This window comes from Calypte anna, chromosome Z (genome assembly GCF_003957555.1).
Source record: "Calypte anna isolate BGI_N300 chromosome Z, bCalAnn1_v1.p, whole genome shotgun sequence".
NCBI classification, from domain to species: Eukaryota; Metazoa; Chordata; class Aves; order Apodiformes; family Trochilidae; genus Calypte; species Calypte anna.
Window position 1 is genome coordinate 15080505 of NC_044274.1, and position 21324 is coordinate 15101828.

At 41.8% G+C, this 21324-nt stretch overlaps 1 protein-coding gene and 1 long non-coding RNA gene across 7 annotated transcripts in view; one reads left to right on the plus strand and one right to left on the minus strand.

Moving 5' to 3' along the window:
* C6 (complement C6) overlaps positions 1 to 13397 on the minus strand; it is a 28097-nt gene extending 14700 nt beyond the window's left edge. The window contains exons 1-8 of one of the 6 annotated variants that reach the window (XM_030467100.1): positions 13344 to 13397; positions 13034 to 13067; positions 11663 to 11820; positions 10764 to 10920; positions 8619 to 8763; positions 7834 to 7975; positions 7114 to 7252; positions 5031 to 5231 (exon numbers count right to left, since the gene is read on the minus strand). In XM_030467100.1, the coding sequence (XP_030322960.1) occupies positions 5031 to 5231; positions 7114 to 7252; positions 7834 to 7975; positions 8619 to 8763; positions 10764 to 10920; positions 11663 to 11805 (927 nt within the window). In that variant the 5' untranslated portion in view covers positions 11806 to 11820; positions 13034 to 13067; positions 13344 to 13397. Of the gene's footprint in view, positions 1 to 5030; positions 5232 to 7113; positions 7253 to 7833; positions 7976 to 8618; positions 8764 to 10763; positions 10921 to 11662; positions 11821 to 12279; positions 12299 to 13033; positions 13068 to 13273 lie in introns of those variants that run through there. The other 5 variants (XM_030467099.1, XM_030467098.1, XM_008493471.2 and 2 more) reach the window with 5 other exon arrangements.
* The window catches only part of LOC115599883, a 94031-nt gene continuing 84440 nt past the window's right edge, over positions 11734 to 21324 (plus strand). The window contains exon 1 of the long non-coding RNA XR_003988662.1: positions 11734 to 11835. This is a non-coding gene — a long non-coding RNA (uncharacterized LOC115599883). The remainder of the gene's footprint in view (positions 11836 to 21324) is intronic.

Genomic DNA, 21324 nt, shown 5'->3' on the forward strand with positions numbered 1-21324 from the left:
GGGAATGGACACTCATTCTTATACAAAGCCTTCAGAAGTCCTTTGATGTTACAGCATGAGAGTTCAATGACAAGTAAGTGAAGAAACTAGTATATGAAAATAACAACACAGAGCAGAATGGGCAGAAAATAGTAAAGTTCTTTATGATGAAATGTATTAGAAAATATTCCAGTCCCACTTTAACAACCTTTGCCTGGTTAGTATCTTGATCAGTGACATTGATAGTGGGCTCAAGTGCACCCTCAGCAAATTTGCCAGAGACACTAAGCTGATCAGTGCAGTTGACATCTCTGAGGGATGAGATGCTATCCAGAGGGACCTGGACAAGCTTGACAAGTGGTCCCAGGTGTAAGGGACCAGATGAGGCAATTGCTGTAATAGCCCCATCACTTTGCATTCCAACAGAACTGGTCCACAGGGAGGAGATGCCAATCCATGTTTGCAGACCCCCAAACCTCATTAGCAAATACTCATTATCATTTCCAAAGGGATCCATGGAGAGGAAGGAGACAGTGGTAAGTGTCTGTATATGGCCTACAGCCTGCATATGAAAGAGATAAGGACTGGGGAGAGAGGTGGGCAGAGGTCTCCTCTGGTTGTTCTATCTGCTATGTCTCAACCATGCTTACTAATCAAAACATGTCTAGAAAATGAGGGGCTGCACTGGTGGGCTTTGGGAGATTCACTGATACCAGCCATCCCCCACTGGCTGGCCCAAGGGTAACTTCTCCCTAAAAAGGAAATGGTGGCCTGGGAGATGGAATCTCCTTTGGCTGTTATGTGAACTGGGTCACAGGACATGACACCATGTGAAGCTTATGGTGTTCAACAAGGCCACGTACAAGGTCGTCAGCCTGTGCCAGAACAACCTCTGATACCAAAACAGGCTGGGTGATGAAGGGATTGAGAGCAGCCCTTTCAAGAAGGACTTGGGGGAGATGGTGGATGAAAAGTTTTACATGAGCCAGAAATGGGTGCTCACCACCCAGAAAGACAACTGTGTCCTGGGCTGCATCAAAAGAAACATGATCAGCAGGCCAAGGGAAGTGATTGCACATATATGCTTATAAACACTTAAAGTCTGGATGTCAGGAGGAGGGGCTTGTCTTTTTTCAGTAGTGCTTAGTGAAAGAACTAGAGATAATGGGCACAAACTTGAACACTGGAAGTTCCTCTAAACCTGAGAAGGAACTTCTTTATTGTGAGGGCAGCAGAGCACTGGAACAGGCTGCCAGGAGAGGTCATGGAGTCTCCATCTTCAGAGACTTTTACAATCTACCTGGGTATCATCTTGTGCAACGTGCTCTAGGTCAGCCTGCCCTGCCCTGGACTAGATGATCTCCAGAAGTCCCTTCAAACTCCTAACATTTTGTGATTCTCTGCTTCTGGCCCTCTAACATCTGACCTGGAATACTGGGTCCAGTTCTGGGGCCCTCAGCACAGGAAAGGTATGAACCTGTTGGAACACGTGTAGAAGAGGACTACAGAAATGATCAGAGGAATAGAGCACCTCTCCTATGAGGTAAAGCTGAGAGAGTTGGGGTTTTTCAGCCTAGAGAAGAGAAGGCTCAGGGATACTTTATCACAGCTTTTCAGTAATTAAAGGGGGTCTATAAGAAAGATGAGGCTAGACTTTTTATCAGACTTTGTAATAGGACAAGGGGTCATAGTTTTAAACAAAAATAGGGTAGATTTAGACTAGATATAGGGAAGATGGTTTTTTTATTATAAGGGTGGTGAAACACTAGAACAGGTTACCCAGACAGGTGGTAGATACCCCAACCTTGAAAACATTCAAAGTCAAGTTGCATGAAGCTCTGATGCATGAAGCATCTTCAACTCTGATGTAGTTGAAGATGTCTGTGATGATCACAGAGGGGTGGTGGACTATTATTCTATGATTAAAGATCAGAAACCAAGAAGGCACTCTATATGATCAAGCAGTTTAGCTTAACAGTTTCTGATAAACAAAAATAAACCTGAAAATGTCAGGTTTCATATCCCTTCCATGCCAGTATAGAAAAATGCATGACCTTCAAGTAGCTAGAGTCCTCTAGAGAACCTGGGATGCTCATATGAATCCATCATCTTCAGTAAGTCATGGGTAACAGGAGAGGTGCCTGAGGACTGGAGGATAGCAAATGTCACTCCAGTCTACAAAAAGGGCAAGAAGGAGGACCCGGGTAACTATAGACCGGTCAGCCTCACCTCCATCCCTGGAAAGGTGATGGAACAACTTGTTCTTGTCACTATCTCCAGGCATATCAAGGACATGGGAGTCATCAAGAGCAGTCAGCATGGTTTTATCAAGGGTAAATCATGTTTGACTAACCTCATAGCCTTCTATGAGGAAATTACTAGGTGGATAGATGATGGAAGAGCAGTAGATGTGGTTTATCTTGATTTCAGTAAAGCATTTGACACTGTCTCTCACAGCATCCTTGTAGATAAGTTGATCAAGTATGGGTTTGGTGATCAGGTAGTGAGGTGGATCAGGAACTGGTTGAGAGGAAGGAGTCAGAGAGTTGTAGTCAATGGGGCAGAATCTGGTTGGAGGTGTGTGACTAGTGGAGTCCCTCAGGGGTCGGTGCTGGGACCGGTGTTGTTTAATATCTTCATCAATGACTTGGATGAGGGTATAGAATGTACCCTCAGCAAGTTTGCTGATGACACTAAGCTGGGAGGAGTGGCTGACACACCAGAGGGCTGTGCTGCCATTCAGAGAGACTTAGACAGGCTGGAGAGTTGGGCAGGGAGAAACATGATGAAATTCAACAAGGGGAAGTGTAGAGTCTTGCATTTGGGGAAGAACAACAAGATGTCCCAGTATAGGTTGGGGGCTGACCTGCTAGGGAGCAGTGTAGGTGAAAGAGACCTGGGGGTCCTGGTTGACAAGAAGATGACCATGAGCCAGCAATGTGCCCTTGTGGCCAAGAAGGCCAATGGCATCCTGGGGTGCATTAGAAAGGGTGTGGTTAGTAGGTCAAGAGAGGTTCTCCTCCCCCTCTATTCTGCATTGGTGAGGCCGCACCTGGAGTATTGTGTCCAGTTCTGGGCCCCTCAGTTCAAGAAGGACAGGGAAGTGCTTGAAAGAGTCCAGCGCAGAGCTACTAAGATGATTAAGGGAGTGGAACATCTCCCTTATGAGGAAAGGCTGAGGGAGCTGGGTCTCTTTAGTTTGGAGAAAAGGAGACTGAGGGGTGACCTCATCAATGTTTTCAAATATGTAAGGGGTGAGTGTCAGGGAGATGGAGTTAGGCTCTTCTCAGTGGTGACCAGTGATAGGACAAGGGGTAATGGGTGTAAATTGGAGCATAGGAGGTTCAAGTTGAATATCCGGAAAAATTTTTTTACTGTAAGGGTGACAGAGCCCTGGAACAGGCTGCCCAGGGGGGTCATGGAGTCTCCTTCACTGGAGACATTCAAAACCCGCCTGGACACGTTCCTATGCGAGGTACCCTAGGTGGCCCTGCTCTGGCAGGGGGGGTTGGACTAGATGATCTTTCGAGGTCTCTTCCAACCCCTAGGATTCTGTGATTCTGTGATTCTGTGATTCTGTGATTCTGTGATTCTGTGTGATATGAAAGCCTTCTGCCGAGAGTTTAGTACATAGGTCTGACCCTGACTTTCCACAGCCCAGGTAAATTCCTCCTCCTTTAAGTGATTTGTATGAACTTCTATTTTCACTATTAAAAGAAGTTACTGCAAATTCATTTATAAGTCTCTCAAACGTGTAAACATTAATCTATCTACAAGCACAGAAATAAAATCTATAAAGATATAAAAATAGAGGCTTTCCATATGTTACATAGTTGTCCATATGTTAGTAGAAAAAATGAAGAAGACCCCAGTTAAAACTCTTGCTGTAGATCCACTAAGGAGAGATTTTGACCTGTGTCATCTTCAGCAAAGGCCAGATTCAGTTGTTGGCTATTTCAGGTGGTTTTCTACTATTTCATTACAATAATGCTGAAAACTAATGTACATTCAAAAAACCTCCTGGTCAAAGTTTCATTTACATTAATATTTCCAAGTGTATCTTTCATCTGGGTTTAAACAAAAAAACAAAAAAACAAAAAAACCCCACCATACCACCAAAATAAACTCACCAGTTGTACAAAAGAACAGCCTGATCCATAAACAGATATCTACATGGGAATGAAAGTCTAGAGTTTTCCAGTAGCTGGAACTTTGCATAATTCAGACTTGGAGTAATGGACTACTTAAGTTACTGAACAATTACTGAACAAGTTATTAAAGTCTGCAGTAAATATCCATCATAGGAAATCTTACTATTAAGACTGATATTTTTTAAAAGATTCATTGTAATTGCATTAGAATTCAGGACTTTCAACAGACCATAGTTTTGGTCAGTCGTATGGCCTCTTCCATGCAGAAGTAGCCCACCCTTTAATACTATTAAACTATGAAGGTACATAATCTTATATCCCACAGTATACATCTGCATTAAATGTTCAGAAATTTATAGGAAAAAGTTTCCTGTTCTCAAAAACTTCCCAGTAGATGTGTTATTTCTGAGATTGTACTTATGACCAAGTGTATCTTGGGGATATGAGACCCCGATATGCAAATTAATTACCAAATACAAACTAATGTAAGTTAATTCCCAGTACACACATACACATAGCATTCCTGAGAGCACTTAAATTTCTTTTTAGTTGTCTGCTAATGTTACTACATGGCATGCTGTCTTATTAGTCTATAACTAGAGCAGGGCAAGGGGTGGTTCCTATCTATGTCAAATCCATATTTTTTAAAATTAAATAGGCCTGTGATTTCTGTACTAAAACAGTACACCCAGGCTGCATTACAGAAGGTATGTTACAACCAGGAACATTCTGTATTATCAGAAGAGGAACTCAGTAATGGGTACCTCTAGTGTTATTTTTTAAAAAAAGAAATATAATGCTAATGCCTTGACAAGGAAAGTACCGTTTGGTAGTTCAGTTATGAAATGAGTAGGTAGAAATAAAGTGAAAGGAGGAAATTGGAGGCAATGTTCAATTTACCTTCTTATATGAGGCTTCAATGGCTTTCTTGAAAGAGGTAGATGATATAACTTCAACCCTTGTCTTTCTTGAAAATAAGAGTGGGATACCAGAAGAACTTTTACCACTGGAAGTGGATGAACCACTTCCATGATCACTGTCACTCAGAGGAGTCAAATCATTGTAGAAATCTGATGTTACATCATCCTCTTCATCTGTTACCTGGAGACTCAGTAAACCAAAAGGCTTTTGCTCATATAACACAAACCAGAAACCTATCAAGCAAGGAATTCTCAATTTCTTATGGAAGAAATATACTTGATTATGTGAGATGTGGCAGTAAGCCAAAATACTGCTGTTAACATGAAAGATGAGGCTGAGAAAGGTTAATAGACAAGATAAATACAAGAGAAGAAATAGATTTACTAGTAGGCATTTCTACCAGGGAGAAAAAAACCAACAAAATATGTAACACCTTCTAAAATCTCCACCCCATGACCCAAAGCTTAGGAATAATTTTCAATAAATGTTTTACACATACACTTTTCAGAGACTTTCAGAATTTTATGATATGTTCACACTTTGACAAAGTTCCATTTTAGTGACTTCTATATTGTACATGCTCAAACGCTTGGTATTTTCTGTCCTTTTTTCTTAATTCCCAGATAAATCTGGTTTTCTTCCTGAGTCTCAGAGTACACTTGCAATATAAGTACCCGTAGTGCATGGTGGTAAGGACATGCGCTAAGGACAGGTGGAGAGAAACCAGAAGCAAACCTGTCTGATCAAGCTGGCAAGCCACTGTGGTGCTGTTTTATAATGTACAAAGACAACTGTAGCATCAGTTCAGAAATAATTCATTCCCTGAAACTCAGGCAAATCCCTGTGAATGTTTGAAAGAGTAACTTCTTTTCCTCCCCTAGGCTTGTTTAATTAGTAGTGCTGCTAAGGACCTTGGTCGATGAGGTGGTCCATTTCCCCAATCCACTTCCACTCCCCAAGAAGTCCTGCGCATTTGTATGAAAGCACTCTGGAGTTCCAAGATGAAAGTCTGATCTAATGACCCTCATGTATCAAAGACTACTCCAAATGTTAAAAGATGTAGATGCACTCTCCAAATTGAACTTAATAAACCAAAGCTTTAAAGAGACCTGGGCAAAACAAGGTGGGTTTTTTGTTTTTCCTCACTGAGTATTTCTGCATGCAATAACTTTTCACTGTTATTGGCAAAACTACATGCCATGGCCAATGCAACTTCAATTTCCATGGAACACATTAGGACATCCATTGTTCAGTGGCTACTGTTAAAGTCATACCAAAACCTCACAGCACTCATGAGAATAATTAGTAGCTCAAACTTCATCTTTTTGCTGAGCTTTTAATGTCCTGTCCTCCCAGTGTGTTATTTATTGCCTCCATATAGGACCTGCTGATGTGCACGCAGACAGATGCTGTGATGTAACTATGGTATTCAAGGTATTTTCTACGCATCAATCTAAAAGTCTTGAAAAAAAAATCAGTGATTCCTAGATTTTTTATAAGATACAAGCCAGGCCTTTTTTTGTCCTTGGAATGTCCTACAAGAATCCTCCTTAGACTGTGTACCTCCCACCTCCCAGCCCCAGTGTCTGTCTTGCTGTTCTTTGGAGGAGCTGGGAACAGGAAGGGGCTGAAATGTCTTGAGGAGGAACAATACACAAGTCTGCATTTGACTAAAAGGAAGATGGAAATAAGACAGCCTGACATGAACTTTGGATTTGAACAAGCCTCTGGTTAGATTACAGCAGGGTCAGGAGCAACGCTTTTGGTACCCAGTCAGAACAAAGACAAGCAGTAGACACAAGGAGGCAGGAGAGAAGTAAAAATCTATCATGATGATATTGATACATGATGCAATGGTGACTAAACAGAGATCGGAAAGGCGTGAGTAGCAGCACCCTGATTACTCTATTTATCCCATTTCCACTCGTTACTTGAAGCATGTTCAGGCTTCACTAGGTTGAGAAATCTTGTCCTAAGACATTACTGCCTAAGTCTTCAGTGCATAACTTGGGTTGTGGTCATGGCAACAGCTTTTCAGCTAGGAGTTGCTGCTTGAGAATACCTGAAAGCTGACAGCCTTGAGGTTCGCTGGAACACGATATGATTTCCTTGTCTCATTGTGCTTCACTGTTGTGCATTGTCCTCCATTGAATGAGTTGCCAAGGACTTCGCCTCGGCTCTCTCCTGCCAGAATGTGAAATCTAGCAAAAAAATATTTCCAGAGATTGAATTATCCCAGAAAAACACACAGACATGAAACATTAGTGGTATATGGCTGCGCTGCAGATTTTGTAGGTTTGACTGATACAGTATGAGCATCGGGGTTTTGCTACTTCTTGGAAGGAAATTCCTCTACAAAAACATCTCATTCACACTGAATCAACCTGAAAAGCACTGCAGTAGCAATGCTGCTTCCTACTCTATTGCAGTGCCTAACCCTCTAGGTAATCCCAACGTCAGCATGAGGCAGTCACTCTTCAGCAGAGAAACACCTAAATGTGGCCTAAGAAAATGAACAAGCAATACTCCATTTCTGCCATAAGTGATGCTACTAGAGTGCACTGAGCTCAAAAGGAAAAAATGCAAGACAACCTGGAACAGGCACACCATATTTACATTCTACACACCTGTTTTTTTGCACTTTTATAATTTCTCATTAATTTTAATTTGAGATATTGTGCGTTTTCATGGGAATTCTCACATGCTAATTGAGGAGTATCTACTATGTAAATTAGAGAGATAACAATCTCAAGTTTATGAAACACAAGGAAAGCTGGCTTACCCACTGCCTATTAACTGCACACCTGGGATGCTCTCATACTTTCTGTTACACACGGTCTTCTTCCTCCCACAATTTCTTTCATCGGAGTTGTCCCCACAGTCATTTTCCCCATTGCATTCCAATTTTTTTGCAATACAGCGACCTGCATTTGAGAAAGAGCAGCAAAAGACTTTACATAAAGATTGATCAAGTCCGAATACAGAACAGGGCAGTCCTTCTTCTTCACTAGTAAAGGTGTCAACTTGCCATGAGAATTAACAGTGAGGCAGTCAATGCTTAAATTATTCCAAACAGAAAGGGTTGTTCCAGTTCTGCCAGTTGTGCCTTGATTCAAAGCTGCAAAGGCTTAATTTAAGGTTTAGCAAAAGGATATGTGGCTAAAGTTATTTTGAAGCTAATCTGGCCTATTTAAATTGAAGCAAACAAGAAATACCCACAAATTTAATAGCAACAGTGCAAGTTTATGCTCAGACAAATGTTATGTATGTTTGTTCATGAAATATTTGTGCAAAAAAGGATTATTGGAACAGCGCTACTTATCATGGTCATGCTGATGTCCCAGGCTGGAGGTTTTATTTTTATTTACTTTTAGATACAGAAGAAACTGCAAATGTAAGCTGCTACTAATACATATGAAGTTCTCAAGTAGACTGCTCTCTGCTCCTTTTCCATGGAGTTTTGCACGGAACATACACCATCTCTATCATCTTGACCTTTTTTGTCCCTGTACCTAATCCTTTCACTATTTACTAAAACACCAATTATGCAATGAAGATTATCATTACCACTTTCACACTGGAATTTATTCTTGCAATCAACTTCCACTATGTTGCAGAGCTTAGTTGGGAAGCAAGGTCGGGAATCCACCAGTAGCTCTGCACAGGCCTGACCCCCAAACTGGGATGGCTGCAGGAGTGTCCGGACACGAAACTGAAAGGTGGAAGAATTGAAATCAGGCTTGTTTGTGTAAGATGATTTTGTAGCTCTGTCCCTCCACCCCCTCACCCAGCCCAGAACCATATCTCTCCGTGCTGCTTCAGCTTCATTAAAACCAGATCCTGAAGGAAATAATAAGTTATTTTTGCCCTTAAAGTAGGCTTTTAGCCATGCCATCATCCCAAGTAAGTCAAGCAGGGAACTGCATGTGTCTCCATCCCCAAACCAGCTGGCTTGGTTCCAACACATGGGGCCTCTTTTTTGAGGAACACTGGATGACTGGGGAGGACAAAAATAGTTTTCCTGAAAATTTGTATTACTAAAGAAGATCTGGGAGCAAAATCTAGATCTCATTGGGTCCTCTTTTTTTATGCAAGTCTGTACCCTTCACACAGAATAACTAAGCTGAAGGCTGCTAGACAAATAATTTCAGATCTTTTTCCTAGTACACATCAAAGGACTGCTGACAAGACCTGTCTGCATGTGACTGAACTGAGAACTCTAAGAACTGTCTCCAGTGGAAAAGCACAGTTTCTTTCAGATTTCCATTACTTCCCCTCCTGTAGACAGACAGTAAAAATCAGTAACCAAGTGACTATGAAGGAAGTGTGCAAGGAACAACACTAGAGCTGAAAGATATTTATCTCAAGATAACCTTTCCTTGTACTCTATTTGGGCTCCATAGTGATATTATTTGTGTGAACTTCTGCCTCTTAATCCCTCTCCCTCACTGGGAGCTTGCTTACTGTAGCCTTCACATTTATCTTAGAAGTCACATCCTCCGTTCTGATGGTTGTTTATACTTAAAAAGGTCACAAACAGTGATCTTTACAGCTTGGAGAGAAAAATGGATCACAGCCCACAAACCCAGCTTTTTGCTTGAAACATCAAATGTGTTGCATCAATATTTAAAGTTAATAAAAATCAACAGCTCTTCTATACATTAATGAGTAGGTGAGAAACTCATCCTTGAGAGGATATCAACTACAAAAAACCCCCAACAAAATAGTTCACTTGAGAGTGATGTCCCCTTTCAGCTCTTGCAGCTTGTTTGCTGTCTCCTACACTGTTTCTGCCTTCTGTGCTCTCACACTCTCCATTCAACCTGCAGGGTGGGAAGCCCATGGGGTGGTTCTCATCTCATGCCTAGAACAGCCTCCTCCTGTCTTTCTTGTATGACCATCAGAAAGTGAGGTAAGCATGTAATTATATGATATCTGACAGGTTGTTCAAGCCTGCTTCCCAGGCACGTATTTCTGAAGCCGAGCAGAATATTCAGGAGAGCTGTGGACTGTCTGTATAGAAACTCAGAGCTTCCATGATGGTCAGCCTCAAAACTCAGGTCCACCAGCCACGTAACTGCCCCAATCAACCTGCACTTTGCCCCCCTCTACTCCCTACAACCTTGTATTTGCCAGGGCTTGCTTTCTTGAGGTGACATCTACTTGACTTTTCACCCCTGTTTTTTGTGTAGGTTAAAAAGGCTGGGTAAATGGTGCTCTGGTTTTCTTAACAGCAATTTCAAACTTATTCTGGCTATCAAGGTAAGGCATAACCTGAACATGTCTAGCCAGTGCTGGTTCAGATTTGTCAGCTACCTCTTTTTAATATATTATTTGACCCTGTTGTCCTTTTCTTTAGAACAGATAGAAGGCTATGGAGAAGACACTTTTTTTTGTTACTTTCTCCTGCTTAAACAAACAGGCGAACTCTTCAGATTAATTTATCTTTTATGTGGAAAACTCTTTTTTTTAGTTACAAAAATTGAACTTTTGAAGAAAGTTCTCACAAATGGATTTATACTAACAAAATCACCTGTTTTTGTTTTGATACACTTATTTTGACTTTTTCTCTCTTCCACTGTTATAATCAATTTCCCTTGCTAACTTAAACTCTAATTTTCAGATCAGTTGCCATAAAGTTGAATGTTTGAAACAGAGATAACTTAAGCATAATTTCTTGTCTCTAACCCATATAATACATTTTCTACCTACTTGTTTTTTAATGCATGGGTCACATTCTGACCAAGGGCCAAAGTCTCCAAGTTGACAGTTGATAGGACATGTTTGCTGGTTACATGCACGAAATTCCTGCTTTGTGCACAGCTGGTCACAGAAGTTTTGGCTATAATATTCATCCATTCTTATTTGCCTAAAAAAGTTTAGCAAGTTATGCTAGGAATGAATCATAGATCGTAAATGTTCTCTTTCTGTGGGTGAAATCTAATATAGAAAATTATTTGAGCCTAATGAAAAAAGTTGAGATAGCAGGTAGTTGCAAACTGTTGATTAAAATAAAAATCCAATTATGCCTTAAGTTTACAGAGCAATTCTTTTCAAGTCATGTCACTTCAAGTATCCTAGAAAACAGCTACAGGAAGAGCCAGGAGAAATAGAGGTTTCTCATGAGTTTAGAGTATATCACTGAACTGCATTTAATTTGGTGCTGCTGAGTTTTATTTGATTTTCACTGTTGTCATAAAATTAGTCATACAGGTAGAAACTTCTGCAGGCTTGCTATGCTGGAGCTCGGCCCTCCTGGGGCATTGCTCTGTGATGGTCAGAGCCCCCAGAGCAGGGCACTGAGCACCATCCCCACATGATCACAGAGTCTGGTTGCTCAACGCATGCTTCTGGCAAGGCCATTGCTGGACCTCAGTGTTCTCTCCTCGCTGCATGTTGGCAGATACAGGTTTGTTTGGAGGCACTGCAGTGCTCTGTGCACATAATTTTGTAATTTTTAAGTCTTGCGCTTTCGTAAACACTTGCATAAGACAATTTTTCTTGTTGTATTGTGGAAACTGAAGCTTCAGACACAGGTCCCCCTCCCCAGCAGTGATAGTTTCTCAGGAAATAAATAGAAACACACAAGTAATGAGTTAGTTTGGTCCTACCTGTGCCTTGTCTGTGTGCCGTAATTGCAGGTGTGTGAGCAGGCAGACCATGACCCCCACGGGTAATGTTCACAGTAGCACCCCTGGCTGCTCCCAATCACCAGGCTCAGCAGGATCAGATGCATTAACATCTTCCTGGGCATAAAGAAGGTGACCACCTACAGTACAGACAGGTACTGAAAGCTAAAGAAACTGTTACTTACAGTTGTGCTGTATCCTTATTGAGATATCTTTTCTAATTTGCAGACCTTGTAAGTCTGCTGCATGATACAAAGTTGCTAAACAATGTATCCAGAAAGGGGCAATAACACATGATATACTTCTATCAGTACTTTAATTAACACTTAAGGACCAGAAGTCACAATATTTTTTTATTGGCCACTTATTTATCTGGAATACTAATAATGACTGTGCATTATTTCTGTTCAAAAAGTTGCTTAAAAATAAGTTTAAACATGACAGGTGAAGACCTGATGTTATTCATTGCTTAGACATATTTTCAAAAATAGTTTCTAGGAATAAGAATAAAGACTCTTCCTCTAAAACATGTAAAATCTCAAAGAGGACCGTAAGAGTAAGCAGCCTCATCTATTACCCTGTAACCAAATCATTTTTACCTGCCTATAAACCCCCCTTGCTTGCTTTGCTGCAACAAACTCTTCTTTCAGCTCTTTGTTGTTCTAAGTTTTGACTAGCTTATCTTAATTACAAATCGTCATACTCAGACCTCATCTGGATTTTCTACCAACAGCAGAAGACAGAACAGTTAGCCTAGTTCACACTCCAGTGGTCAATTAAATTTTTTTTGATGAGGCATAAGTTATAGGTAGTCTTTAGGAAGTAATAATGCTTAGTAAACTTGGAAAATATTTTTTTCTGGACAAACTATTCATTTATTGAAAAATGCAGAAGATTTTTCCCTTTCATCAGGAGATTCTGTTACAGTAAAATGTTATGATTTTGTTTTAACCCCAAAAATACTACACCCAATAAGATGCTTTAAAATCAAAGTATTTACTTTAAAATAATACTCCAAAAGATTTAATCTTGAACAATTTGAAATGCATTGTGTGATTATTTTATGTTTTTAGTCACACGTGTTGTTACAAGTTTTATTCTTTGCTGAGAAGAATTAAGTTATGTGAAGTCAAAACATTGTTTCTTCCTTTAGTAAAGAAAGGCAGTAAGTCTTAATACAGTTGTCGTGCTGAAAACTCAGAGCACTTCTCACTCAATAATTCATCAGTGATTAGGTTTTACCAAGAGAGTAAAGTATAATCAAATCCAAAATGTGGTAAAACTGATGACAGAGAAATCAGCAGTCTTGCCAATGAGCCAAGAGGAGAACAGGTATTAAATCTTTTTCCTTACCTGAGTTCCTGGCCCCTTTGACAGGCAGTGCTGGCTTGAAAAAAAAAAGAAAAGAGAGAAATTAAGGACTGCAGATGTTCGTTTCTTCACTGTACTGTAGTTATAAAAATATTCTTTATTCTCATTTGTGAGCAAAACTTTGACAAATTAATACACCAGAAGCTTATCAACAACTGATAAATGTAAGTATACAAGAGATTCATTTGACATTTTAAAAGAAAAAAAAACAAAAAAACCCACCCCACAAAACACTTCCCCATGTGTCTTTCTCTTCATTGAATCCAACAAAAAAGCTTCCTTATTATCTTACTGTAAGACTGTTAGCTGCAAAGTCAGTCAACTTTGCAGACTTGTGTGGCCTTGGCAGGGTTTGCTGCAGTCTCTCAAATGACAGGTTGGAGGTTTTGTTTGATTTGGTTACTCGTTAATGAAGGCAAATCTCGTCTCTTGGTAGAAATGATCAGAACAAAACTGCCACTCCACTATCACGCCCAGAGAGACATTCTCTAGGAAATTGTGGAAGAAAAGCTCTGTGTACAAATGTAACTGCCCAACATGAACTGAAAGGAATAAAAATACTTTTGCATTCAGGCTATAATGGCTCTATGAACTGCAGCTCTCTTTGTGCTGCCTGTTAGAGCTGCACAACCTTACTGCTCTCACTTTGGAGGCATGCTCATAATTCATTACTGCTTTCACTAGGAAACAGGAGACAGAGCCCGAGCCAGGGTGAAATACACGTCTGCTGATGAACCCTCTCAGAAAAATTTGGGCTCCAACAGAATGCAATAATCCAAATACATTTGAAGTTACAGATTTTTGCCCTCCATGATGAACTCCAGGCCCAGGGAGTGCAGCCAGCAGACAAGAACTTCTGAGAGCCTCTGCCCTATAGTAAAGGCATCTCCCTGAGACAGAGGTGCCAGAGCAGGAATTAAAACGGGAAATGAGAGAATACACCCATTCAAAATAGAAACAGCAATGACAAGCACAAACCAAGGAAGTAGTTTGCCCTAAAAAAATAATCTGAAAGTCTGTAAGAGAAAACAAAACCTCACAAATAGCAGCCTGTATCCCACCCAGAGGGAAATGATGCAATGAATCCCCCACATTCCATCAGACTGGCAGAAACATGTCAAGATGAAAGAGTCCTCAAAACATGTTTCCCAATTTGTTGGGACCCAAGGTCATGCAACTCCTTGAAAAACAACTCAGTTTCCTGCATAGCTTTATTTTCCAGTTGCCTGTGCAGCCTTTCTGTTTTGTTTTGTTTTGTTTTGTTTAAATTGTGACCAAGGAAGTGTTATTACACAACTTGAGGACACAATTAGCAAATGGATGCTCTGCTGGATCCTTATTAAACCATATAAACTTGTCATAAGAAATCAAAATAGTCATCAGTCTGTCTCCATAGTTGCTGCTGGGTGGGATTTGTAAAGTTATGTGAAAAATAGTGGCTTCAACCTTTCAGAGAGCATCTCCTGACCTTCAGCACTTCCAGCTCGCTTAGAGGAGCCCCTCCAGCCCCAGTGGGACCCCAAATAGGAGACTGGCTTGCCTCAGCCTTGTAGAAACAAAACACAGCTGTGAGCTGCAAGCCAGTGCTTATAGGTATGCAATTAGCTAAAATCTTCATGGAGAGAAACTACTTTTACACTTTTTCTTAACTGTGTGTGCCTGGCTGTGTTGTCCTTGAGGGAAATATATGGGTGATTGAAGTCCCCCGCCGAGAACCAGGGCCTGTGATCACAAGGATACTTTCAGCTACAGACTGGTTAGTCTCACCTCTGTCCCTGGCAAGGTGCTAGAAAACAGTTCTGGGTGTCATGACGAAACATGTGAAAACAAAGAATGTCATTGGGAGAAGTCAGCATGGGTTCACCCAAGGGAAATCATACTTGACCAACCAGATTGCCTTCTGTGGTGTCATTACTGGCTGGCTAGATGAGGGGAGAGTAGTGGATGTTGTCTACCTTGACTTCAGCAAGATTTTTGCTGTTGCCTCCCTTAACATCCTCCTTAGGAAACTCAAGAAGTGTGGGCTGCATGAGTGGACAGTGATGTACATTGAGAGCTGACTGTGTGACAGAGCTCAGAGGGTGGTGATCAGTAGAGCAGGGTCCAGTTGGAGGCCTGTAACCATCAGAGTCTCCCAGTGGTCAGTGCTCAGTCTGGTGTTGTTCAACATGTTCGTTGACAAGGGGACAGAGTGTGTCCTCAGCAGGTTCCATGATTGATACTGAGATGGGAGGGGAGACTGACACTGCAAAGGGCTGTGCTGCCATCCAGAGTGACCTGTACAGGCTGCAGAGCTGGGCAGAGAAGAACCTGATGAGGTTTAATAAGAGGAAGTGTAGGGTCCTGGGGAGGAAGGACCTGAAGGACGAATATAGGCTAGGGGTGGACCTTCCAGAAAGCAGTTTGGAGGGGAAGGATGTGGGAGTCCTGGCAGATAAGTAAAGTATCTATGAGCCAGCAGTGTGCCTTTGCTGCCAGGAAGGCCAAGGGAATCCTGGGCTTCACAAAGAAGAGTGTGGCCAGTGGGTTGAGGGAGGTCATTCTCCACCTCTGCTCTGCCCTGGTGAGGCTCCAGATGGAATGAATACTGCATCCAGTTCTGGGCTCCCCAGCTCAAGAGAGACAGAGAATAGTGACTGGAGGACTGGAGCATCTTTCTTCTGCAGAAAGGCTGAGAGAGCTGGGACTCTTTAGCCTGGAGAAGAGAAGACTGGAAGGAGACCTTGTAATTGTCTACAAATATCTCAGGTGTGGGTGCAAGAAAGATGGAGCCAGCCTATTCCCAGGTGTTCCCAGTGACCGAATGAAGGGCAACAGGCACAAGCTGGAACATCAGAAGTTGCATTTAAACATAAGAAAAAATTTTTTTACTCTGAGGGTGCCAGGGCACTGGAACAGGTTGCTCAGGGAGTTGCTGTCCCTTCTCTGGAGATACCAAAAACATGCCTGGATGCAGTCCTGTGTAACGTGCTCCAGATGATCCTGCTTTAGGGGGAGAATTGGACCAGGTCCCTTCCAACTGTGATAATTCTGTGATTCTGTGATGGACTTTAGCAACAAAGAGCTGACCTATATTTTGGCATAGCTGCCTGCAACTTCTGTCATGACCCAGGAAGCCATCAGGTCATCTGCAGGCAGAAGAAATGATCAGAGGAATGAGAGTTTTGGATCAGAACAACAAAGCTGGCACTCATGTAACCAAAATGACTATAGAAAGCAGCTTCTCCCAAGTGTGTCAGCTTAGCCTGTGACACTACAGAACATCTCTCTCATGTATGTACCTCCATTGCTCCCGGGTTTTGTGTGAAGGATATCCTCAGATCAATCTTGCTCTCTTTTGCCCTAGTTGGAGACTGCATATGCACTTTTCCTTTATACCACAGGATGTGTTAGGACGTCTGAACATCATGCAATACTGTACTGTTGACACTTCACCTCGTGTTCACTTTCTGTCCTACTTGTAAAGTCAACTACTTGCAAAGTTTCCTCATAACTTTTTAGAAGTATGATAAATGAGTTTGCTCAGAGATAACACTTACAAAGTTTAGTTAGCAATATGGCAAGTGATGGCTCATATAGCCATCCTCCTAGGACTAATTTTCACATGGACAGGCATTAGCACCAAAAGGTGCTCTTCAGAACTGTGGTTCTGCAAGCTTTCACATCCTTTTGATACTGTGCCTTGTCAGATCTCCGGTTTAAAGCTCTGGTGTAATATTCCCCAAAGATCGAAACACTGTAATTGGAATCAAATTAGGAGCAACTCAGTGTATAGATATATGCAGTATTACAGCACTTAGACTTTGGGAGTGCCCATGCACATATCCATGACCTCAGTTTCATTATTTCTACAACAAACATTTCTCCAGCAAACCAATATAACACTCCCTCATCTCTGCTGCAATGTGTTTCTAAAAGATCAGCTTTCAAAGAATGGGAAAATATTATCTCAAAGGAAACGGACAAATCCAATGAGTATTCAACCTGAGAATGTAGTGTTTCTAGCTGGGTTTCACAAGGTCACTCGTCATCTATTTAACCCTATATCTGTTTCCTCTTACTTGGAAAAAAACATATTATCCTCCCAGGTCAATCTCTCACCCCTGTCTGGAAGCAGCCTATGTTCTCACACCAAAGCTCTGCTCAGGGGAGCAACTCTGGAACTGTAAAGGGGGGGTAGAAAGAAGGCAGCAAACAGTTCTTCAATTTAAGTGACATTCCCTGGTGCTTTCCAGATCCCCTAGGTGTGGGGACAGGAAAAACATTTATTTTGTCCAATAAAATTCACTGATGTGGACTGGTATCAGCTACCTCTAGTTCTCTGGATGACAAACAGCAAGAGTTTACATAACATCACTCCTCATCTCACACAGATCTTGCTGTTAACAAGCAGGTGTCTGCTCACTCATCCTTCCCCACCACTGTGGCTTCAATTACCTGCTCTCTGGAAAAGTCTGGAGTTTTAAGAGCATAAACCTATACTATTACCTAGAAATATTTTCCCCTCAAAATCTGCCTGAAAATAAAGTACAAGAGAAATCTGTCACCTCCACACAGACAATTAAAAATTAATACAAGGCAGGACTGTGTGGAAAATACACTTTGCACTTAATTCAATAATTCAGTGCTGCATTTTTCCTCCTATTTAAACTTTTATCACCTTATATACCCCCCATGAGAAGGAACACTGAAACAAAAAAAAATTAAGGCACCTTTAAGCACAAAAGGCCATGTGAATGGCTTCAATACTGAGCTGTTTTGACATATCCTGTGGCAATAAGGAAAGCAAACCATAAAATATCTTATTTACACTGTCCATCACTGGGCTGTCTGATGACAGCAGTGGCACAGCAGTGGCAGGCTGCCAGCTGCTTGTCTCTTGTGCTGTGCTTCACTGGGAAACCCAGGCTGCTGCCTCCTCCTGATCTAGAGGTGTGGGATTGAAGAGCAGAGGGAAAAGCTTTGAGAAGAGGGATTGCGTCAGCACAGAGGCTGCTGTAGAAAAAACCAACTTCTGTCCAATGTCTGTGTTAGCAGATTAAGATTTTACACTGCAGGATTTGAAAGTGCTAAGTTGTAGCTGCCCTCACTGGCTGCTTAGTCTAACAAACAGCCAGGTATTACCTCTCTTCTAGGGTATTTACTGCTTCTTGACTTTAATTGACAATCTGGAACACCTGGTGCATTACTAGTAGCCCAGGATTTAGGACTGCATCGTAGGTGGGTTTGGCACCAAGGTCACTCTGGGGCAGCAGCTGACAAAACCAGTCCCTGCTTCTGTAAACATGTTCAGGTGTCTTTGCTACAGATCAGGGAGTTAAGCCATGAAAACCACATTCACGGCTTGTATCACCAGAAAGACCCAGCACCAGTGTTCTTTTGCTGAGCTGCAGCCCTGTTGCATGCACCCTATGGTAATGGGTAGGCTGGAGCCAAGGAGGGAAACCCCAGTTTAGCACCTTCCTTCATTCCCATGCTTTCAGGCTGTTTTGCCTCTTCATCTCACAGATCACCTGGAAATTCAGTGAAGGCTTTTCACCCTTAGAGATCACATTGGATTTGACCCCCACTAGCACCCAGACATGTCTGGTGGACTGAAGGATGACCACAGGATTACTGAGCACAACTACCAAATAGGCACATTCCCCTAAAGCAGCAAAATCACCCCTTCTGCCAGGTGCTAAAATGCTTAAAAGTGAGGGGTTTTTCTACCACACAGGGGAAAAACAAAATTCTAGGTAAACTAAATCCCATTTTCCATGCTTGTAAGGCACTTCAGCAGCAAAGGACAAGGAACCAGTCAGAAACTGCATGCTGGCATTCATTCAGCACACAGCCTCCTGCAGTCAGAAACATACACAGCAGCCCTGCATGGCTTGCCCAGGAGGAGAACATCATTCTCTGTTCATGGTATATCTATTTCATGAGCTGAGAAGACACCCCAGGACAGCTTAGGCCACAGATCTTGGGAGAGTCCCTTTCCACCACCCCTACATGGGCTGCCTGGAACAATTTATATAATTTATAATTATGTTCAATTATACTAAAGTTATAATGTATAAGACTTATTTTCTATAACTTATTATTTCTATAAGCACACAATTTACTGGGATGGATTTCTCTGTGGAGGACAAGTGAAAGGCTGTCTCATGCCCCAGTGAATAACACAGGTTACAAAATATGGTTTTGTGCCCTTGTTCACTGAGGAGGACCTGTAAAGGGCAAGTTTACCCCCAGCAATCCAAAGGAGATATATGACTTCCAGCTTCACAAAAGTGAACCTTTTTTGCTCCATGGAGGCTTTTAAGGACCACTCAGACTACCACAAATGCCCCTACCTTCAAGTGGAGTGAATGCAAGTGGGGGCTGTAGTTTTTCAGCCCCACACTCTCACTCTGCTTCACACAGCTGCCATTGAGGGCCTGGCCTGCAGTTCAAAGCTGCTGCATGTGAGTTGTCACCACCACCTTGTCCTACACAGGCTGGTCATCTATCACTTGGCAACGTCAGACCATAATCTCTCTGTTTGCAGTCACATCCTAAATTACTCCTAGTCATAAAATCATTGAGAAAATTAACTCTCTTGGAACTGGAGTAAGAGATGGATGCTGAAGTCTGAGACAACAAATAGGGCTGGACATTCATGATCCCTGAGACAGCACCCAGTAACTCATAATGGAAGTTGTATCTCTGTTTTGTTTTCCTATGAGAATTTATAAAGCTTAGTGCTAGGAACCAGATGTGACAACAGAGCTGCAAGGCATTTGTGCCCAATAGTTGAGCAGGAATTTTACAGAAAAGGCAAGAGAAAATACCTGTCATTTCATGTAACAAATAATTCTGCATCTGTATCTGTGCTCAATGCAGATGGTGGTACTTTGAGTACCTGTGAACAAACCGAGAGTTCAAGAGACACTATCTTGTGCCACAGCTGATTTCCCTGATAGTGAACCAGGGCATCCCATGGGCAGCAAGAGAATCTGGAGTGCCCATTGCCTGTCTGCAGGGTTTGGAAACTCCCAGGGAACCAGCTCACAAAAGTTTATGAAAGTACATGGGGAAAAAACTGTGTTCCAGGCCACTTGAAATACACTTTGCAACTTCAGAAGCCATCTGCTGTATTGGACTTCCTTGTATCAGAATGGAAGGTTTAGTAATGTATATACATAAGATGAACACTGAAAACTGAAATTTTCTTGTACACTTCCATGGACTGACTTCAATTTGCTTAGAGCCAGTCTGCTGGTAGGATTCAACTGCCTGAAGCAGGGAACATGGTACTGAAAATGGTCTTTCCTGATAGATAAAAGGATAGAAAAAGCTTCAAAGCAATAAGGATCCCTGATAAACAGTGGTACTTACTATCAAAAAAGTCTGATAATCCTCAGCCAAAGCATCTGGTAATCACCTTGTTTGATTAAGCCACACTACAGGGAAGAGGTGAAGGGAACTGGGTGCATCCCTAATCACAGGTCCTGTCTCAGCATTCCCATTCCCTTCTCAGATTCACTGCCTCTGTGCAAAAAGAGATGATCTTCTGACTCCACTGTTTTCTCTGGTGCCTTTGAAAGTCCTAGGAAAATTTCCCTTTCTCTGTAGAATCTAAACCACAACAGTCAGCCATGTCCTTTACTGTATGGGGCTTCATGGCAATTTCCCTGGACCAAAACATACCATCAACTCTGCACAAGTGGTGTTGCGTTACTACCTTTCTTGTAATGTGGCCGTAGCAACTTTTTACACAAATGAGCCAGAGATAACACTGTTGTTCTGAGTGTGACTGTTTAAGATCTATATACATATGCTTATATATATTACATATATGGATTTAAAAGATACCAGATCTGTACAGATTGCACTAGCTTCTCTTTTTGTTCCCTCATTTGCCTGTGTAGACATAAAAGCCAGAGTGCGCTGGGGTATTCAAAGGCTTTAAGAAATTTGTGCTGAAGGAGATCAATGCAATGAGGATTTACCAATGAAAATCTATTCTGCAAGGGTTTATCTGTCAGATCAGGTTCAGAGTAATTCCTGTACCATGGCTGTCAGAAGAATTTTTTTTTTTTGGCTTAAATACCATTGCTCAGGGAGAATATGGTTATGTGTAGCAACTGCTGCACTAGGGAGCTGTGCCATTTGGCTACATTCAGCTGTTTTGCAGGTAAGAGTATACTCATGGCTGTGGGGTTTCCTTCTCTCTCAGGTAGTTCTCCAGTTGGAAAAGCCCTGCCAAAGAGAGAGGTGTGGATTGGTGCCAGCTTGCCATTCATTGA